Below are 22,195 nucleotides of genomic sequence, written 5' to 3' on the forward strand. Positions count from 1 at the left end.
GCACAAAAATACCCCTGTCACATTCTTTTATTTTTTCCCGCCCTTTCATTAAACTGTAAGGAATTCTTGAATGTTTGCTGGTTAGACCCAGTATGAAAGATAGTTCTTGCACCAGTTCAGTTTCAAAACGATAGACAATAGTAGTTCCCTTCTAGACCTTTTCTATTTGCATGAAGAAAATTTTGTTCTAAATAAGGTATTTTCCCAAGCCCTGTGTGGGACACTTATCTCTTTTATATCAAATAGCTGGACTGCCACCAAATTCTGATCTGGCATTTGGAAGGACCTGGATGTTTGGAAGTAGGGTTTCTTTACGATATTTGAAAAAACTCATTTAGATTTTTTTTTTTTGAGTAATGTTTTGCTGTCTGTGGCTGTATGTGTTATGTTTTGGTTTGGTGGTGATTTTTATATTCTTGCAATTGATAACAGGTTTCTGGAAGAAGACTAAGAGGCTACTTTATGTATTATTCTGGGTATATGATGCTAGTATGTTTCTCTCTTCACTTCCCAAATTAGGAATCTTGTTAGGCAAAAGAATGTTTGTTTGTATAGAAATGTCTTTACTTCTACTATAGTAAAACTTCTACTTTAGTAGAAGACTGCAGTTCTTGTTCAGTTGCAGCTGAATGAGATCAGCTGCATTAAAATGTAAATAAGTCCCATCTACCTGCTTGGATGCTTTGAAAAGTGTCTGCTGAATCTATCTTTTCTGTTTTGGAGAGAGCTCTAATGATCGTGTAAGTTTAATTCTTGAACCCATTGTTGCCTGTAGGTTTTCTTCACATCCATAAAATTAAATGTATACTGATTTTTAGGAGTTGTGAAAAGTGACAGGGTATATAGGTATCATCATTGAGCTAGAAGCAGTTGACATTTGTGCATAACTTTGAAGCTGTAGGTAAGCTGATGGGTTCTGTTCAGTAGAAAAATGCTGTGTATGCACCTTGTAGGATGCAGTGGCGTTCTATAAAGCTGCCACAAGATTTTGCGATAAAGTTTTCCCAGAAATACAACTGCTGGATAAATTTGTGCCAGTGGCATGTAGGTTTCTTGAGTATTTACATAGCTAAAGAATTGGAAAATTTATTACTTTTTGGGGTGTGGATCGTTTGTTTGTTTTTAATTCCAGATCTGAAAACTGAGCTTTTTCCTGTCTGTTTTTGCAAATACAGAACCAGAGAGTAAAAATGGGAACTCCTGGATCAGGACGGAAGAGAACTCCAGTGAAAGACAGGTTTTCTGCAGAAGATGAAGCTCTGAGTAGCATTGCCAGAGAGGTTTGTTAATTTCAAATTGTCTTAAATTCAGAAATAAGGATGAAAGTGATCTCATTATCCAGAAACAGTTAATTGTTTTAAGCTGTGCCTTGAAAAGTGTAATTAACCAAAAATATGACAATTAATACAAACTAAGAGTATTTTCAATCAGAAAATAACATTTACTGAAATGTTGTCACAATTATATATTAATTGTACAATTAATGTAACTTCACAGGATGACACTTAAGCTGAGCAGATATTTCTACGGAGTTATACGCTTAGCTAAAGATAAATAAGAAATCCAGTTGCTATCTCAGGTCTAAAACTAAAAAAAAATCCACATTTATCTCATTGCAGTGTGTAGTATTCTTAAGATTGTAAGTATAGTGTATTAATGTTGAATGAGTAACAGTCATTATTAAAAGGTATTTGTAATATATTCTATTTCAAATGTGAAAAGTTACATTTCTGTCAAAATAAGCCTAATATGTACACTATACCAGGACTTTCTTAAGAGTCACCACCTGAATAATAGAGAGCTGGAGGTAACCAGCTAAAAATGCAATTAACAAGTTGATACAAAGGGCAATTTTGTCCCACTGGATATAGGAAGGATATACAGATGTCTATTTGGACTTGAGTTTTTCTGGGAGGAAATGCTGAGACTTAGAAACAAAAGCCTTAGTACTGTTTGTATACAAGTGGATACAGAAGCTTTGAGATACACTATCTACAAAGCTGCTCACCCTAGTTGACATAAATGAGTGCAAAATGCAGTTTCTAACTGGCCTTGTAATGTAAATTGTTGCCTGTATGTGTATAGTGTATATACATATATGCATATGTAAGACAAAATCGGTAGGTGATAGGTCTTTGAAAACACAGCTTCTGTATGAATTTTCAAATGTAGCCATCATAGACTGTAGGCAAAGGAAATGCTCTGTTAGCAAAAAAATAATTTTTTCATTTAGTTGGTAACTTTCAAGAAAGCTATGTTCACAGCAAATCTAATGGAAGTTCTCACCCTACCAGATACGTTCTGTGTGGGACTTTGGGTCATGTACAGTCTCATTCATCAAGTTTTGTCTCCCATTTTTGGGGAAAACACTTAACAAAGGAGAAGGAATATGGCTTTAAATTCCTCTCGAGTATCTCCACGTGGTTCCAGTACAATAACATCAGCTTGCAACTTAGCCTAGAAAAAAAGGTCTCAATAGCAAGGTGTAATAAGTATTATCTTACTTAAAATTACTATGAGGCTTTGTTCTCTTACATTGCTAACCCCCTCAATTAAAATTTGAGCATGAGTGTAAATTAAACAAAAATGAAGGGTTTTTTGCCCCCTTAATGCTAAATTAAACTAATACTAGGTCTTACAGCTAGAGGTCTGTGTAGGATAAGCTGGCCCTTAGATCCCGTGTCAGATAGCAGCTGTTGTCATGGAATTGGTAGCTGTAATTCATAGTATTAGCCAACTTATTCTAAATAAAACTTTTGCTTTAAAGGAACAGAATGCATCTCTTAGGATATAACAGCAGAGGCCAGTTAACAAAACTAAGTTGTCTTTAAAGAACATCTGATTTTAGTGTGCCATACATATGCCTTATCACTTGAGGCTGGGGTAAAGTTTTCAGTTACCATGCTGACATAGTGCATGCCAATTCTCAGTGCGTGAATATATAGAGTAGGTCTACTTTACTGTTCTGCGGCCGTTATCTCAGCAACATGGCTTGCTTGTATTTTTATTGTCAAAGGATGTTTTGTTCTTCAACTTCCTCTTCTGAAATTACCTTTTTAGCAGATGTTACTTACAACAGTTGAATTGAGTCCCGTAATCCAGAAGTCAGATGTGTTGCGAGGAAAACGTTCCTAAAAGGTGTTCTAGGTATCAAGAGATGGTAAACAGAATACATTGAAACAAAAGGCTGGCACTCAGGATGATCTGCATGGAAAAAACTGCATAGAAGTGCTCTGGGATTCAGAGCAGTCACAAAATGGCACTAGGAATTATCAGAGTTTGTAATACTAGCAAAGACTTCTAGCGTAGTATATGAAGCTTGAGGGTTTTTTTTCCTCCGAAAGTTCAGATTTCAGAAAGCACTAATCTTATTCTTTCTCACCACTCTAATTTGACAAAACTGAGATTTCCTTGTTCTATGGGACGTGTCAAAAAAAAGTGGCATCTTCCTTTTGGTACCAATAAACATCTGCTTTCTAGGAAATTTTGCGTAAAGAATTCTTTGGTACTGATCCAATAAATTAATTTCTATATAGTAATTTTTTTGCACTGGTTGAATCTGATGTGTCATCTTATATGAAAATATTTAATGGAAGACAAGGGCACTATTACAGGATCTGAGGGGCTATGTCAAACTACTTCTTCCTTGTGAGATTTCTTTCATTTTTTCCATCTTTCCTCTGCATCAGAAAACTTTTCTTCTGCTGGTTGTATCTCCTCCCCTTCACTTCTTGTAGCACTACCACTGTTATGCAGAGAGTTCTTTCATATCTTTTTCCTTGCTGTGGGAGTTTGCATTGAAACAAGCTCTCCTGAAATGTCTCTGCACTAAACAAGGCACAAGTATGCTAAAACATCAACATTTGAGTGAATTACTGCCTTATTCCAAGAACAACTGAGTTACCCAAACCTCTTTCTTCAGGACCTACTTGTATTCTGTTGCATGTGATCCTTCCTGGCATTGAATTCCCCAGGCTCATTGAAATTGAGGAAGAGTAAAGGTGATGTAGGTTTCCAGGGACAGGGATCTATGCATCCTTCTCTGGAAGCAATGCATTCTCCATGTTATTCAGTGTCTTAAGTGAGATTGGTTGCAGTTGATCAGTTTGGAAGTCTTACCTTGGTACAACAGGGAGAATTACCAGTTTATCATGTTTGTTTCAAAAGCTGTAGAAACAGGTGGTAGGTTATATTGTCCAGGTGTTCCCTGCAAGGAGAAAAGGAACTCTGAGTGTAAATGCACCCAACTACATTTTAGTGGAGTATTGGCAAGTGTCATCCGATTATAGTAAGGTTAATTTGAAGTCAGCTAGTCTCTTATTTAAAAAAAAAAAAAAAGCCCCTCTCCTGAAAATATGAAGAGTTCCTTTATACCACCTTCTGGTTCCTTCTCTAGCTGTTGTAATGGATTCTGAAGCTGTTAGCTTTCTCAGATTGACAAAGAATATAAGCCTGCTGGTGTGGAAGACAGTTGGTTCTGTCTCGTGGAAAGTTCTGCCTTTCCAAATAACAGACAGGGATCGTCTAGTGTGACTTCAGGCTGCTGTTCAGATTAGGTTCTTATGTGGGAATCCTTTTTGTTTAACAAGTAACTAAATAAATAAAAATTGAGGTTCATAATCTCAGGGTTATATTCACAGTCTACACTGGATACAGCTGATACGATCTCAAGATCTGTTTTTCCTGTGGCTTTGTTGTAGAGATTCTCTGCTTATAAAGCTGTCTTGTGCACAGAGTATCTTCAGCTGATGTCTGCATCACTGCTTCACTTGTCTTTGTAATTTACAGACAAGTTGTTGTGTTGATTTTAAATATTCAGAAGTAACCTGTTGTCACCAGGCATCTCTTATGATTACTCGAGACATCTTTCTCTTGCCTTACATGCAAGAGCAGAGGTTTCAGTCACTTCTGCGTTCTCACATTGACTTCAGTTCAAGCTCAGATACAATGAACGTTATGCCAGAAAGTAAGAAGAATCTGACTGTTCTCATCTCACCAGCCTTAACCTGATAAGCAGCAGTTTGAAGGGACAATCAGGATTTACCTTTTACATCCTTTCTTTCTGTGCTTGTTCCAGCAAACCTTCCATTCAAGGCTGAATAACTCTAGATGACAAAGAACTAGAGCTCATGGACAATGATTGCATCACTATTAATTTCCTCCTTGTAGCATCGTGTCTGTATTCTTTCAGGAACTGTTCTCATGACTGTTTTCATTGTACAGCGGTAGCCTGGAAACTCTTAAGAGGTGTTTCCTCATGGGAGAGAATAAAGATTCATTTGCATTTAAAATTCACTCTGTAGTTGCTCAAACTTTGGGTAGAGTACAGCAGTTCTTACTTTCGTAAAAATGTCATGTTACTTAATTGCCAGGGTAGAAAAAGCCAAGAGTTCAGTATTTTAACATGTTAGAAGGCTATATCATGAATTCAAAAACAGTTAACATAGCCTTTGTATATTGAATCTATTGAAAGTTCAGTACATGTTTTTCTCTGCATACAACTTCAGCTTTTCTTGAGAAAACAAACAAAACCCCAAAGAATCCCACCCTCATACAGAGACTGTCTTCGTAGATGCTAGATGATTTTTGAATTTGTTTTAATAAGAGATCACTTAAATATTTTTAAATCACCAATTTCTACTTTAGTATGCAAAATTCTTTGCTGTTTTTAATAGTGGTTAAGAATATTTTATAGGAGATGAGGTATTCTAGAGATTTTCTAATCGGTATTATAAATGGAAAAAGAATAAGACATCAGAAAAAGAATCCTAACCTTTAAGTCATGTAAACCTTAAGATTTTCTTTATAGTCTTTGCTTTGTAGGCAACTGGAGGAAGAGTAGGCACATCAGAAATAAGTGGAAGGAAGATATTTCTGAGGAGGCATAAGAAATACATTTGGCACATGAGTGATGGTGTTGTTTTGGGTCCATGAGACAGTAAGGAGATGAGCAGGGTAAAAAGCATGGAAATGAGAATACAGAAGAAATGAGCAACAGAAGAGAGACGTAATGCATGTCCACTTAATAAGACATGCTGAAATAAACTTTGTAGTGTGTAGTAGTGTATTAAGAAATAGGGTGAACGTTTTAAAATGCTCATCCTGATGCTTTGCCGGAGCTGGCAGAGCGTCCTGGTGTTCTGTCAAATGCCCTGTGGCGGAAACGGAGCCGGGTCCCTCGGCAGGGGTAGCCGCCGCCCTCACCGCTGCCATCTGGTGGAAGAAGGAAAACCTTCCTTGCCTGGGCCTCCTGCGCTGGAAAATGCAGGATTGCCAACACTGCATATCCCTTGACAGAGAGAACCGAGTTATACGTATCGTAGCCCATGATGACAAAATAATTCTAACTTTTCAATGAAAAGCATTCATTTTTCAGAGGTGAATAACATATTTTTAGTATAACCTATATTTTATCCTTATGAAGCTTTTGTGCTGAATCTGATCTAATTAATGAATCGCCTTCTCTATGGTATTGAAATTAAAATCAAAATACTATTGCTTTCTAGTGAATTCCTTCTTACAAGCAAGGGGAAGGAGAAGGATGCCTGTCTACACTGTGGAGACAGATGTTATGCTTCTCTGTGCTCAATGTGGGGGGGAAGCTTCTACCATATCAATTCTACGTACTATATGCTTCTTATCTTGGTGAAGAACTTGACCATTGCTGTGAAAAACTAAGAAAAAACACATCAGAAAGGAGAGACTCCAGACTCAATCTTTACAAAGGCATTTGAATTAAAATCTGGGTTTTTTTCCCTTTCTCCTTTCTTTCTTGCCAAAAATCTCTCGGATTTAACTGAAGAACTAAATGTTGTCCTTGGAAGTTGAGATAAAATGGTTTGAAAGGTTTTCAGAAGATTGTGGCAGAATATGTATTAAAAAAAAAAAGAGAGAAAATGGAATAAGCAGAGACTGTTTTCTAAATGACTGTAAGTAGTTCTTAGTCATTGGTTTTTAGGTGAAAATGAGGAAACTGACCACGTTGCCTGTAATGGAAGGAGAACGTTCTCTTGCTACCCATATATGTACTAAATATATGCAATAAAATAACCTAATCAAAGTGAGTACTGTTTCAAGGTGGTAGCTTAACTGCTTGAAATCAGACAGCATCATCATATTGTTCTAGAATGAAATGCTGTTTATGCAGGTGCAAGGAAACATTACTTCTATTTTTGCATATAATGCTTTTTGGTACCTGTTTTGAAATGAAGAATTCCAGAACTCAGCAGTTAACAGATGGCTTTGTTTTGTTACTCAGAGCAGAGCTAATAACCAAAGAAATGCAGATCTGGCACTTGGTTTAAAATCACATATTTGTCCTTAGAGTAGGAGGTAAAAGATAAGGAGTAGTACGAGTGTGTTCATATACAAAAAATTTACAGATTTACTTATTACTTAATCCTTTATTAAGTAATCCTTTTTTTCCTATCCAAAGTCTTGAGGGCCTCTTCCTTGTGTTTTTTTCCGACCCAATGTCTCTTGTTACAAAGATCTTTTCTGTAGTCCTCTATTTCCTTTCTTAGAATCATAGAATCATATAGAATCATTATCGTTGGAAGAGACCTCCAAGATCATCGAGTCCAACCGTCACCCCAACACCACCGTGTCCACTAAACCATGTCCCTAAGCGCCTCATCTATCCGTCTTTTAAATACTTCCAGGGATGGGGACTCAACCACTTCCCTGGGCAGCCTGTTCCAATGTTTAACTACTCTTTCAGTAAAGAAATTTTTCCTTACATCCAATCTAAACCTCCCCTGGCGCAACTTGAGGCCATTTCCTCTCGTCCTTTCACCAGTTACTTGGGAGAAGAGACCAACCCCCCCCTTGCTACAACCTCCTTTCAGGTGGTTGTAGAGAGCGATGAGGTCTCCCCTCAGCCTCCTTTCCTCCAGGCTAAACAACCCCAGCTCCCTCAGCCGCTCCTCATAAGACTTGTTCTCCAGACCCCTCACCAGCCTCGTTGCCCTTCTCTGGACACGCTCCAACATCTCAACATCCTTCTTGTAGTGAGGGGCCCAAAACTGAACACAGTATTCAAGGTGCGGCCTCACCAGTGCCGAGTACAGGGGCACGATCACTTCCCTGCTCCTGCTGGCCACACTGTTTCTGATACAGGCCAGGATGCCGTTGGGCTTCTTGGCCGCCTGGGCACACTGCCGGCTCATGTTCAGCCGGCTGTCGACCAGCACCCCCAGGTCCTTTTCTGCCAGGCAGCTTTCCAGCCACTCTTCCCCAAGCCTGTAGCGCTGCATGGGGTTGTTGTGGCTGAAGTGCAGGACCCGGCACTTGGCCTTGTTGAATCTCATACAGTTGGCCTTGGCCCATCGATCCAGCCTGTCCAGGTCCCTCTGCAGAGCCTTCCTACCCCTCGAGCAGATCAACACTCCCGCCCAACTTGGTGTCGTCTGCAAACTTACTGAGGGGGCACTCGATCCCCTCATCCAGATCATTGATAAAGATATTGAACAGAACTGGCCCCAATACTGAGCCCTGGGGAACCCCGCTCGTGACCGGCCGCCAACTGGATTGAACTCCATTCACCACAACTCTCTGGGCCCGGCCGTCCAGCCAGTTTTTGACCCAGCGCAGAGTACACCTGTCTAAGCCGTGAGCCGCCAGCTTCTCCAGGAGAATGCTGTGGGAGACGGTGTCAAAGGCCTTACTGAAGCCCAGGTAGACCACATCCACAGCCTTTCCCTTGTCCACTAGGCGGGTCACCTGGTCATAGAAGGAGATCGGGTTGGTCAAGCAGGACCTGCCTTCCATGAACCCATGCTGGCTGGGCCTGATGCCCTGGTTGTCCCGCAATTCTTGATCACTTCTCTGAATAAATTCCATGCAAAATTGTTGTTTCTATACCTCATGGCTCCTATTTGCTTTCCAGAATATATAACCAAATGACTTCTTTCCATTTTAGCCACCAGCATAAGTTGTACTGGTATGGCTCTAACAGGTTTGGATACCTCACCTCTTATTTGCAGTTGAAGTGATGGTGAATGTTTAGGTTAGTTCTTGAGGAACTGTAACCTTACATTTCTTTCTTACATTTTGTCCAATAATTGATTTGATTTTGATTGCTGTTTAAAGTAATTTGATTTCTAAGTGATGTTTGCTTTTTAAATAATTCCAAATGATAGCAGAGCCTTTAAATATGACATGAACAGTAGTAGTTTAATATCTTTGTTTTGATGCTTTCTTTTTTGTTTTAATGTCTTTCTGTGGCCAGAGATTCTGCAGCTGCACACATGCCTGTTTAACAAGACTTTGCCTATGCATAGTATTTAAAGTCCACAAGAAATGACTTTTTAGATTTAGTGATAGTAATATTTCTGAACTCAGTTTTTATCAACATGTAATTCTTTTGACTAGTAATGATACCTGTAAAGACTTAAGTGTATATCCTTCCTGAAATTTCATTCTGAGAACTCTGATTTCTTTACTAATGTATTGTGATGTTAGAATCTTAATGTGTTTTTGTGAAGACATAATTAAATAGAGTACTCAAACCATTATACAAAAAATGTGGTTTTAACTTTCAGTATTTTCAATTTGCTTGTAGGCAGAAGCCAGGCTTGCAGCCAAACGGGCAGCTCGAGCAGAAGCAAGAGATATACGTATGAGAGAGCTGGAGCGACAGCAAAAAGAGGTAGTGTAAATCATCAGGAATTATTGCAAACCTTTACTAAAATTCTTAATGTATTTTATTTCTCTACTTGCATCAGACTTTGTCCTTCAGTGTAATTCAGCTGTGTGCCAGTATTTTCAGTGTCAGGCAACCATTAGCTTCTCTCCCCCCCATACCCTCCTCTTTCCCCTTAGGTTATAGATCTAAAAGGATAATTTGCTTTGTATTTACCTGTGGATAACACCTCACAAAATACTAATCTGAACATTAATTTTGAACTTCCTTAATAGTTACACTCACATTGTGGAAAAAATCTGCTATACAAAATAGGGTATTAGCACTCTTAATTTCAAATGAAAAATATAACATTTTAAATGTGATTTCAAAGTCTAGCTTTACAGGCAAAATTAGATGCTTGGATGTTTTACCTTTAACAAATGCAGTAAATTCAATCCTAGCAGTCAAAATTGGAGAAAGATTAATCTAAAAGTTTATCTTTAGATATTTAAAGGGCTGAGGCTTTCTTATTACTGCTTATTTGATTTTAAATGAGCGGAAGAGAGAACATGATGACAGTGTCCAGAACTCAGGCTTGCATAAATAATTTTGCATAGAGAGGAAGTTTTCAAATTCTAATGTGAAGTTTAATATTATCTTGAATTGAAGATTTGAATTCCTAGACTTGTGGCTGAGTTAGCTGGTGACTTTTGCTTTTATAAGAATGATTACTTAACATATGTGGCAGTTTCTTTGCTTGTTGTTGCTGTGCAAAAGGTCCGTGTAAATATGGATAACTGGCAGCACAGCATAAATAATAAACATGACTGTACCCAAAATGTACACTGCCTAATGTATAGAATAAACAACTATGGAAAAAGTAGAGAGAATTATTTTGCTCTATTTTTAATGTATTTATAATATAATTAGTAATTGGATAATTTGGATATGTGACTTTGCACATGCAGTTTTCAGTCAATTTCTTCCCATACGGATTATACAGAAAGTGTTCACAATAAATACCTGTTGTCAGAGTCTTTATTTAAAAAAAATTAATAGAATCGGGATAATATTTAGACATACGGTTGTGTGTTGCTCCACACATTTCTCCTAAAAAAAAAAAAAAAAAAGTTAATTTCTTGGGGGGGGGGGAAACCTAGGAACTAGTTTCTCAGCAGTCTGATTATTTCATGGTTATTAGATTTGATTCAGATTTTGACATAGCATGCAAAAAATTGAGAATTTATTATTTATCAGCATTACATTCAAATCCATGTAAATGCTGACACTTGGGTTTTTTCTGTGGTAATAAGTACAACTTAGAAAACATGTTTTTGCCTCAATTTTATATGGTTCTCATTATTCTATACCTTCAGTTTTCTAACTGCTGTAGGTATCTGATATTATACTGATGATTACATGGCAATTAAGTTAGATTTTTCCAAATTTTTGATTTAGGAATCCAGTCTGTGTGGTGACTAATCTATATTGTAAATGGTTTGGTTTTTTTTTTTTACTTTCTGTAGTTTTCTCAGCATTCATATGATAGAAAATGGGCTCATATCCAGAAATGGATGGTAGGCTAAAACCACCTGTTGTGCATGTTTTTGCCACTCAGAGAACTAACATAAGATTTGGAGGAAGTAATTTACTAATGGTTTGCTGTGTGTCATTTCAAAGTGTTTTATTACTGAAAACAATTACATATAAACTATATATGGCTGTGGATATGCAGGGTACTTCATGGCAGCAAAAGACAAAACTATGAAATGAGATGCTTTTCTTAAAATGAAATGTTTATTGTTTCCACCATGTGCTGGCTTAGTCGTGAATCTATTTAAAATGAAATTACATTAGTTTCAATCTAGGTAAACATCTTTTTTCAATAGTAAATGTTTTTATTTCAGTTAATTTCTGGGGTTTGGATTTTTTACTTTTTTTTCTTAGCAGACTGGCATTTATTTGTTTTCTGAGTAACATGGCAAATGCTTGTCTTTTCATTGATGATTAAGTCACTTCAATGACTTAGGAAAAACTAACTGTAAAAGATTAAAAAAAAAACAGAAAAAAACCCCAACCCTCCTAAAAACCCCATGCATCACTTGCATCTTTTTACCCCTTGCCCCTCGCTTTCAATTAATAATGATAAAATATTTGACTGTTCATTTATTTAGATTAAATCCACTAAGTAGGAAGTTGTAGAGATAGTTGAGTTACAATCTGAGAAAGCTGCTGTTCAATTTATACTAATTTAGTGTGGTTTCTTTAAAGAGTTCCTTTCACAAATTTCATGTACCTCTTAAAGGCACATGGGAGATGTAAGTTTCTTTTTATGTTTTCAGGGAAGTGTTCACTGTGTGAATGTTTTGAATCAAGAAGATTTAAGTAATACATGCGGAGACTAACCATAATTTCAAATAGTTAAAACGACCATGACAGTTAATTGGCACTTTGTTGAGAAATCCTAGAACTGTCATTAGAATTTTATTTGCAGAAGTTGTGCTGACGTTATATTGTCTCTTTGCCTAGCTGACGTTTGTATGTATATTAGTTCTTATGTCACTTATAAAGAACAACAGAAGTTTCTGTTGCGTCTTGGTGGAATGCACATTTGAATGCTTTTTTGCTGGAGAGCAAGGGTTTCCAAACTGTGGAACACAGATTGCATTTGTGAGCAATCTCACTTTGAAATTAATGCTACCCAATTGAATGCTACCTTCTTTTTGCACTCGTAAGAGGAACATCTGCTGCAGGAGGTTTCTGAGCAGATGTGCACTCCTTTCCTGAATCGGGAGACCTAACCTCTGTCTTTGAAATACGTGCTTTATCTAACTAAAATTCTTAGAAGTCAAGCTTGATAGCTGCCAGCAATAGCTATCTGTTTGCAGTCTATACTGGAGTACTTACTTTGTCCTTTGACCTAAATATGCTGAACACTTAACGCTGACGTTCTATTTTCTGATTTTATGTCAGGAGGAGACTTGTTACCCGAAGTAAATTACCTACAGAAATGTATAGAAAATTGTATCAGAAGCTGAAGTTTTGCATTATAGGAGCATATTATTAGCTGGGGTGTTATACCTGCAATTAAGAGGAATCTTATATAAATAGTAAACTGTCTGCTTGCAAGCTGCAAATATTATTAACAGATATTTGTCCATTTAGACCACAGGCACAAAGTATATTTAGAATTGGCAGTGATTTGACTATAATGTGTTGAAAAGTTATATAGCATAAATGTTCTTATTTTAAACCTCAAAGTAGACACTATAGAGAGGAAGACTAAAATGTCATTATGAAATGAACCTCTTTCCCCCCGGGGCCCCCCCCCCGGGAAATTTTCTTGCAGAGTATTAACTAGGCCTCTTGAATAATCACAAAATAATATTAAATTAGTGTATCCATTGATAATGTAGAAAATAACCATGTGACCATAAGCAGTACGAAAGCCAGCTTTAGACTTTAGATATCCATCTATGATCTGGAGGCTGAGCTTTTAACTCTACAGGTAACTGGCTTATGACCTTTAGAATAGTTTGCCATATTGAAAACTGTAGAAAGTGAGTCGTTTAAGGAAGAATTCCTAATTTTAGAGCCCTGTTGTAGCCTTCAAATGGGATTGTTTAAAATTAAGCTATTCTTAACATGCTTACCTACTGTAACTAAAAATTTGAGAAGCTTATGGCACGTGAAGCATTTTAATGTTTAATTTTAAATTAGTTGTATTTTTGTCCTGCTTCTCACTGTATTCCTTTGTGAGCCAAAATGAACATTCCCTGATCTTTCAACAGAACAAAAGATATTAAGGTGCCTTAGCTAGTTGTCCTCCCCCAAATTTTCTAAGTTGGGTTTATTATTATCACTGTCATTGTAGAGTGGAACTACCTATAGAACTTATAATTGATCAATTTGCTCAAGAAGCTTTTTTCCTATAATAGAGGAGAAAATCTGAAATATGCATGAGGAAACTTAGAATGATCATATCTATTAGGGCTAAAATAACTTTGTAAAATGTTCACAATCTGACTGTAGTAATTATATAGTAAATTTCTTACTAATGTAATTTTGTAGAGCTCTTATTTTTTATTTTTACTTTAATATCTTAATTTTAAAAATCTTGTACTTTTTTCTGCATTAATAGCAGTAATCAGAAGAAAGATTGACTACTGAACACTAATCATTAATTATATTAAACTCCTTATTTACATCTCCTAATGTAGTATGTTGGCATACTTACCCAAATCAGGTGAAATCACAGTTCTGTCTTGAATGAGTTCACTTGTCACAATGGATTATTCAAAATAATACATAGCATTAAAAGTGCTAACAGCATGTTGCTCACCTTTGCTTGCTTTTACTTTGTCATCTTTTTTTTTCCTATGCAATAACTCTGCATTTCTTCTTTCTCAGGAAGATTCAGAGAGGGCCAGGTATTCTCACCGGTCCAGTCAACATTCATATTTGGTTTGTGTTCAAACTATATACGTTTCCTTTTCCATCATGGCCTTTAAAAAAAAGTTTGGGTTTTGGTTTCACTTTCTTAGGGAGCAGATGATGCTTTAAGTCTTCCAGGTATTAGGAGGTTTAGAGTCAGTATTTTAAGTCACATATAATGTTAAAGTTCATCTAGTATTTTATTTCCATCAATGTTACAAGGTAGTTTATTTTTATGTATTTCAATCTTTGCATTTAAAAGGAATCTCAATTGTCACATTTTAGTTCTTTGTGTTTTTACTATAAATACCTCATGCTTTTTTTCCTCTACTACATATATTTATTTACAGTATATTTTCATTGCTGAAAATAATCGAGTAGGCATTTGGAAACTATTTGGAAATATATGTAGTTCAACAATCAATTACTTGGAATAACATATATTTAATGACAAGTTTTAAGTGTCATCTTTTAGTGTTATTCCAGTCTAATATGATTTATTTCTTTAAAAAGCTGAGTAATTGTATTCACTTAAGCTTCAGATGTTGGCAACTAGTAAGAATTAATTGGCTTGTCTTGAAATGGTAGAGTATTCTACATTTCTACATAAGTTGTAGAAGTGTAGAATAAGATTTCTACATAAGTTGTCAATTGTTTTATGATTACTACTACACATCAAATCTCATCGTCAGATGTGAAGGTGCTGTTAGTGATCAAGCACTGGTCTAGTTTAGATAAGTCTAATGGGGGAGGGGAAATCTCTTTCCCATTTTCCCTGTCTCAGAAATTCTGCAAACAGGCAAATTTTATTTAATAAAGTAAATACTACTGCTTACTCAGACTCATCCTGAATCAATGCCACTTACTGAAGATGAGTAATACTGATTTGTAACTTGGGCTTTCATTCCGAACTGATGCTGATGGTAGTCTGCTCACTGTTGTGTCTTTTCTTGCACTTTATTGTAGAAACACAATAATATTTATTTGTGGAAGAAAAAGTAGTAGTACCTTAGGATACAATTTGAAAGAGTTTGGTATGATGCAGGGTTTTATTTCTTTGAGAATATGGGGATGAATTATTCATTAGTGGCAAAGACTTACCTGAATGATGGAAGGTATCCCAAAGACTGCTAATAGGAGTATTATTGTATAGGCTCTCCTATATCCTCTTTAGGTCATATACGGTGCTAAAGAATGGTTTTATTTGAGGGTTTGTAAACATTTTCCTGGTTTTGGTAGATCTGTCTAGAAATCAGCTTGTCATTGATCTGGATATATAAGCCAGGAGAGGGACAAATTACTAAAATAAAAGGGTTAGTTTTGTTTATTTTGGAAGGTGCAATAAGCTGTTTCTTTGTGTGACTTCAAAAAAAGAAAGTGATTGTCACTTACTGAGAGGTTTCAGCTATTAAATGTAATCTTTGATTAACTGAGTTTTGTGTAATGTCTTGCAAGTCCTGGTGTTAAGTAAGCGTTTCTGCAATTTATCACACAGATATTTTTACCAAATAAATTGTTTAAATAGGGTAGTGTTGACTACTTTGCAAACAGTAAATGGTTTACAGAAAAAGCATGTACAATATGCTATGTGGCAACACTTACAAACTTGTGAGCTGGTACAGGTTTGCTCAGATCTGCTCTTGCCTTGGTTAACCTACAAAATATGTTAAGATGGAGATTAAGTAATTTACCCTTGACTAAAGAATAGGGCTTGAACTCAGCAGATAACTGAGCTCATCTTTGGGGGGCTTACCCAGAACTTCTTTGACTGCCTCGCTTATTTTGTGCCTTTCAGTGAAGATTAACAGTTATTAGAGCTTTTTAAAATTATTTTTTATATTGACATATTTTTTACAATTTCATTCTTAAGAGTTCTTTGGATGTCAGTGCATCTCACAGGAGCAGACCAAGTACCTCCAGAAGGAGAGATCTTGTGGTGTGTAGCCTGGAATGAGCATGCTTTGTGTTCACATTATGATGTTTTCTGTGTCTACTTACTAGAGCAGTAGTTTGATGAAAGCATGCTTCTTTATAGAAAATGTTATTAATTGGACTACTCTAATGATTGATGTAATCAAACACTTTGTGATAGCAAGTTTGAGGGCTCAGAGAAAGTGTTAAGTGTTCTGTCTTGAAGATAACTTCAAGTTTGAGGGGGGTCAGTCTCTCCAGTCTCTCTTCTAATGTCCCCAAAAAAGAAGTAAAATAAAGTGGCAAAGGTTGTGCATCAACCTTGATAGGTACAAAGATGTTGCTAAGTTATGGCAGGAAACCTTTTTTCTCAATTATGTTGCAATGTTAGTCCTACAGTCAAGGTTGGAATACAAACAGAAATCTTACTTTTTCAGAAATGGGTATTTCTGTATATTTTGTGGTATTCAACTTAAATATTTGTTAGTAGACTGTTAAGCTGTAAATAGTTAAGCAAAGGTATAAGTTAAGTGTTGTGATGGTAGTGATTATCTGAGTGATCTGTCTCCATTCTCTGATAGCAAGGTTGCTTATCAGTAGGTAATAATTAAAGATAAAAACTGTTTAAAAAAAATCAGTTAAGTTGGTTAAAACTGGTACAGTGTCCTATGGGTCCTGTACAGTAATACTTTTAGCAACATAAAAAGGTACCATAGTCTGTAAATTACATCAATAATAAATTATTTTTAATATAGTATGAATATTGGATATATTTAAAACTATTGAGATAATATGAAAACAGTGTGAAATAATATGAACTAAACCTGGCCTATATTATAAACAAATATAAAATCTAAACCCACAATTTTTTTGTGTTAATCTGATCTCTAGAAGGAATTTTCAGATATATCGATAGACAAGAAGAAATTATTTGTCTTGTAATCCTCTCAGTAGTTCTTGTGTTGAAAACTACACTGGGTAATACTCTAGCATGCTATTAGTATATCATGTAATGTTCTCAAACTATCTTCAATTTCTGTTTTGTTTTCTTTTTTAAGCTTAGGATGATACTAAGTAACATTTTGGATTGTGCATTACCTACAGTCAGAATAGCTAAGTTATACCTGTGAAATTTTAAATGAACTGGAAAAACACAAGCTTGCTTTGAAAACTTAAGATTGCTATGTTAAAAAAAAAAAAAGAAAAAAATTTATAAACTCCACAAATTTTGCCATTGTTGAGTGACAAGAAACATGGGGACACTGGCTAAACTATTATTACAAAGCTGTAAATGAAAACATAAGTGCTTTTGAAAACATAAGTGTTGTTAAGAGTTGCCAAATCTGGTAGACCAGCAGTCTCTTTACACACAGGTGGCCCTTTCGTCCCACTATTCCTCCTTTTTCACGCACTTGCTCCTTCTGAAAACACCATTAGCCCTCCCTTTCTCCACCTTTGATTCCTCCCCTGATCCCAAGAGGCTGTTCGCCTGCATCCCGTAATGTCTTCCATACCCTGTAGGCAGTAACCTCCCTCAGTCTGTAAGGTGCCCTGGAGAGCCCCCACGTCGTGACGGGTTTCACACCTCGACGGTGGGGCTGACTGATGGTCCTCTGGACTCCTTTGCCTGTGTGGAGATGAGACTTTTATCACATAACCTGACAAATACTGTCTCAGTTTAGTACAATCTACTGTATGAGACTTTGCTTAATTATTTAAAATTCTATTACCAAAACCACATGAAATATTTCATATAACCTACTGCTGTCCAAAATTATCTCACTTGTCAGAAATTGGGATGCTGGGGGGGGGAGGGGGGGGGCAAAATAGTTGCTATTAAAAAGTGTTCCGGCCTCAGAATGCCCTTTAGATTGGATAAACAGCATTCCTTCATATATAAATTTTCATAATTAGTAGAATATGTTTTCTTGTAACTTCCTTTTAAGTCTTTTTAGACTTAATTTAAGCTAATTTTTATATCTTGTTTTTTACTTCATGATTTTAATTTCATTTTCTTTTACTTCAGTATGACAGTGCTAAGGATAGATCTACAAGATACTCGGTCCCTGTATGTTAACACTTTGCATGTCTTTGAGTGAAGACTGCTTTTGTGCTTTAAGGTGTAATGACACTAACTTGCTACTTTATATTATTGATTTAAAAAAATAGATAAATTTGTACTATCATACTTTCAGACCTAGAATAGCAGTACAATTCTAACGCTTTCCATAGAATGCATGTATAAACTTTCTTTGGGAGAAAATCTAATGAAGTCGCATATTACAGACAGCTGTCTTATAGTAAGCACTTTTTAGTATTTATGTTATTTCTAAACTTTGTAGTGAAGTGACATACACAGATTAGACTTGGAAGACATACTTTTTTAAAAAGTGTGTGTATACATGTATTTGTATTCTCCATTTCCATATAGAAACTTTAACTTAAATCTAATGGAAAATTATTTCAGTCCTGAGAAAAAGCAGATGGTTTGTATACCTTTACTTAAAAAAAAATTCCTTCTTATTGTTATGAAATTATAGTAGAGTGTATCACATCCTCGTTGGTATTACACCAAGTAAGATTTGTGTTTGTCTCCTTAGGCAAAGAAAAGCACCAAGTACCACTAAAAGGAACATGCAAGCAGCTTACAAAGCTGAATTTGTTTCAACAGCAGTGTTATCTGAATTAGCTACAGATAGGCAACCACAACATAGTGCTTAAAATAGTCTGTAATGTTAAGCTTTTTTAGTTTGTTTATTGGTTTTACTTTTTTTTTTTTTGTGAAATGGCTTAAGCCAAGTCTGTATTAATCAGAGATAAGGTTGGTTATAGTTTCACTTATCAGTTCTCTTTTTACTCGGCGATGGAAGTATGGCCTATTATTCTTATCATGTAATTAGAATTTTCTGTGGTGTTTCCGTTGTAGGTGATAAATATCTTAAATTCTTATGTTTGACTTCTTTATATTTTAAGATTGAAGATGCTGTTATATAGTGGTATTAATTTTCTAAATTTTATTCTTAGAGTCATGCTTACAGTGAATCTCATAGTTCAAAGAAGAAAGCTGCTTATTCCCATAAAGATTTATTGGTTAGTTTTCTACTATGATATTTATTATAAATATACTAACTGTGTAGAGTTACATACTAAAACAGTTATGGATAAATTTATTAGCTTTCTGACATATGCATATAAGTTTTCAGGAAAAAAGAAACCTCTAGCATTGACCAAATTCTGACCTGAAGTTGTGTTTGAAACTGTGCTCATGGCAGTGGAATCCCATGAATGGAATCAGTTAAATAGAAATCATGTTCTGTTGGAGGCCTGTGGAAGGCTCTTGGAAATATTTAAAAGTGGCACTTCTCTGCGTTAAAGTTTATTCCGTCAGGATGGAGATATGTGTTCTATTATTTACACTTTGTCCCCAATCAGTTAGATATATTTTAAATGTAGATGTAAAGCAGATTGAATTTACCATAAGCCTTGACGCTAACCCAATGAACTGTTGAGAAAGGCATGTGGATTATTGTGATCTTCCAAAAACTGTTCTAGAAAGTTCAGTGTGTAACATGTGAATATAGTGCCAAGAAATGCTGTATTTTTGATGTAATTTTCCATAGGGTTTTGGCACTGATGAAATAGCAGTTGCATCGAGGGTTGGGGGAGTTAGAGCAGCAGTGGACACTGTGTTGAGACAAGGCTGAAATAATTTTTATATTTACTTATTACTTGTATTATAGCATTTCTCTGTGTGCTTTTGAGGTGCTATTTTCCTGTTCCCTCAGCTCTTAAATGAGTAATATGAATCTTTCTGCCTCCTATGGCCTATTAAGATAGAAAGTGCTACTTTCTGAAAGCACTACTTTTTGCCACACCTGCATCTCCGTTTCCTTCTTTATATGTGTATATCACATTTTTCCTCACATACGGACATATATGTAATCTGTGTAGGAAGTGTCAAAAAACAACAGAAATAAGCCAAAGTATAATTGCTAGGCTTTCAGCATGGGCACTTGGTGTAAAGAACAGTGGTAGGGTACAGACTAATGCTGATCACGTAAACATCCATCCCCTATTAAACTCTTCGGAATTTCTGTCCTTTTTCTCTCCCCAAATGCTCTGATTGAGGATGGTATCTAATGGAAGAAAAGATCAAGCAAATCATTGTACTAATTACTAGAAAGTTTTGTCAAATATTTTTCATTTATTTCATGCTGCACTTGTCAGGGTTTAGATAAACTTTTCAGGGTTTTCTTGTTTTGGTTTTTCTCCCTAATAAATTATTTACTCCTTTGGTTGGGCAGGACATTAAAATACAGGTAATGCTGATATACAGAGTACATAAGTAGGTTTGGGTTTTTTTCTGCTTTCCTTGCTTCAGAAAGTTACATGGATTTTGAGTTAACCGTAGGGAAAATTTCTACAGCGTTCTGTACAAGTTCTAAGCTTGGGAATATTTGGGCAATGTCAAGATAGAACTTTTATTTACAAGATCTGCAGATGTGACCTTTGTTTTCTCTTTTCTTTTTTCCCCCCACAGAGTGGAATTTACTATGATCAAAGAAATTATAGCAGCCTTAGATATAGTAAACCAGTTCCTTCCTACCATACTCGGGTCTGTCTCGTCTTCCTATATTCATTTTTTAATGTATATAAAATACATATATTTGGTTTTGCTTACTTATGCTATACAAAGCAAACTTTTCTCTCTTTCCTTTTGTAACACTGCAAGTTATTACAGCTAATACTAGTTACAATTGTATTTCTTGCTTTTAAGGGTTGCCTTTTATAAAATGAATGGTTAACATGCAAGTTACTGTGTTCCGCATATGCGGGGTTTTAAATTTAAAATAGCTTCTGTTTCATGATTGCTGTATGATATAAAGAAAACAACTAGCAGCTGTGACACTTGCTTTTTCAAAGTCCTGTTGTTAAAAAACAACAACAAAAAGTCTTAAGTTTAGCGCTAATGTACTACTTTCTTCTACAGTAAAATAAATGATAACTCAGTGGTCTGTTGTGAGATGGGTAGTATCTTCCAGTACTTGCAGCTACTGTCATGGTCAGGTTTAAATAAGTAGCTAGAGGAAACTGACGTGTCTTTTGAAAATTACTTAATTTCTTATCATTCTCTTCTACAAATCTTCTGATAAAAATACTAGATTGCTTTAATGTTTTAGATCATGATTTCAAAGATAATGGGTTTTCTTGGAATGTTTATCCACACCTTTCTTGAAGTTCCTGTCTATTATAGATGTAAAATTTAGTATTTCAATCTTTCAGAACTCTTGGGGAATACAGAGCAATAGGTAAAAAAATTAACGTATGCAGAAAAAGTTTCTGACTTTTCCTGTTCTTCACACTACAGTCATCTTCTCTATACAGTGATCCAGTGGCAACAACTAGGAGTTACAGGGTTAGTACAATGTAAAGTAATATCTTACTTATCTTTTAGATGTTTGAATGGCCTTCAGAAATATAAAATTACACTTTTCTTCATAGGTGTCTCCTTCTGTAAACACTGGTTTGATACGAAGTATCAGTTTGGTTCGTAAGCACCATTTGCATGGTTGCCTTAAATTTGTATTGTATGGCCATGAGGCTTGATAGTATTTCATGTGCATTTTTTTTCATATTTTTAATAAAGCTGCAGCCTGTGTGTGTCATTTTGTGGAGGCATTCAGTTTAATGTTTTTAACATTGTTAAATTGCCTCTTTAAAGTATTTTAGTAGTTGCTGTTTTACTGATCTTTTTACAGACAAGCATAAAGTTTATGAATACAACAATGATGTTGAAGAACGCTGGGGTTAGAACAAGTTAATCCAAGCATACTAAATAACAACTGCATGTATAATACTAAAAAAAAGTATTTAAGGAAGTTAAGCTAAGTGTTTGAACATGAAAAATCGTTGTCAGGAGATTACAGAAATTTGTTGTAAATACACTTTAAATACTTTCAAATAAGATGCCGTATGTAAATGTAATAGTCATACAAAAATGTAATAGGATGAAAATCTAATCTGCATCTTTACAAAATAAAAAGTAGCTAGAAGTGCCATAAGAATGGGTAAGCTCTACAAAAAGTTGTTGTCTTTAAAAAGTGACATGCATGCCTGAAACTTCATGCCCTTTGCTGCTACAACAGTTGAAATCCAACTTATACTGCCATTTAGAGTCATGCTAAACCCCTGTATGTAAATTGTCAAGTATTCTTACGTAATATT

At 35.6% G+C, this 22,195-nt stretch overlaps 1 protein-coding gene across 6 annotated transcripts in view; it reads left to right on the forward strand.

The window, feature by feature from the left end:
* Positions 1-1,179: 1,179 nt before the first annotated feature.
* LRRFIP2 (leucine rich repeat (in FLII) interacting protein 2) overlaps positions 1,180-22,195 on the forward strand; it is a 48,340-nt gene continuing 27,324 nt past the window's right edge. For 4 of the 6 annotated variants that reach the window (XM_009321890.1, XM_009321892.1, XM_009321893.1 and 1 more), the window contains exons 1-10: positions 1,191-1,280; positions 9,563-9,649; positions 11,152-11,202; positions 14,036-14,089; positions 15,930-15,995; positions 17,997-18,038; positions 18,995-19,060; positions 20,511-20,585; positions 21,339-21,386; positions 21,473-21,517. In XM_009321890.1, coding sequence (XP_009320165.1) covers positions 1,191-1,280; positions 9,563-9,649; positions 11,152-11,202; positions 14,036-14,089; positions 15,930-15,995; positions 17,997-18,038; positions 18,995-19,060; positions 20,511-20,585; positions 21,339-21,386; positions 21,473-21,517 — 624 coding nt within the window. Of the gene's footprint in view, positions 1,281-9,562; positions 9,650-11,151; positions 11,203-14,035; positions 14,090-15,929; positions 15,996-17,996; positions 18,039-18,994; positions 19,061-20,510; positions 20,586-21,338; positions 21,387-21,472; positions 21,518-22,195 lie in introns of all 6 variants that reach the window. The other 2 variants (XM_009321895.1, XM_009321894.1) reach the window with 2 other exon arrangements.

The sequence above is a fragment of the Pygoscelis adeliae genome, unplaced genomic scaffold (assembly GCF_000699105.1).
Source record: "Pygoscelis adeliae isolate BGI_AS28 unplaced genomic scaffold, ASM69910v1 Scaffold194, whole genome shotgun sequence".
NCBI lineage: Eukaryota > Metazoa > Chordata > Aves > Sphenisciformes > Spheniscidae > Pygoscelis > Pygoscelis adeliae.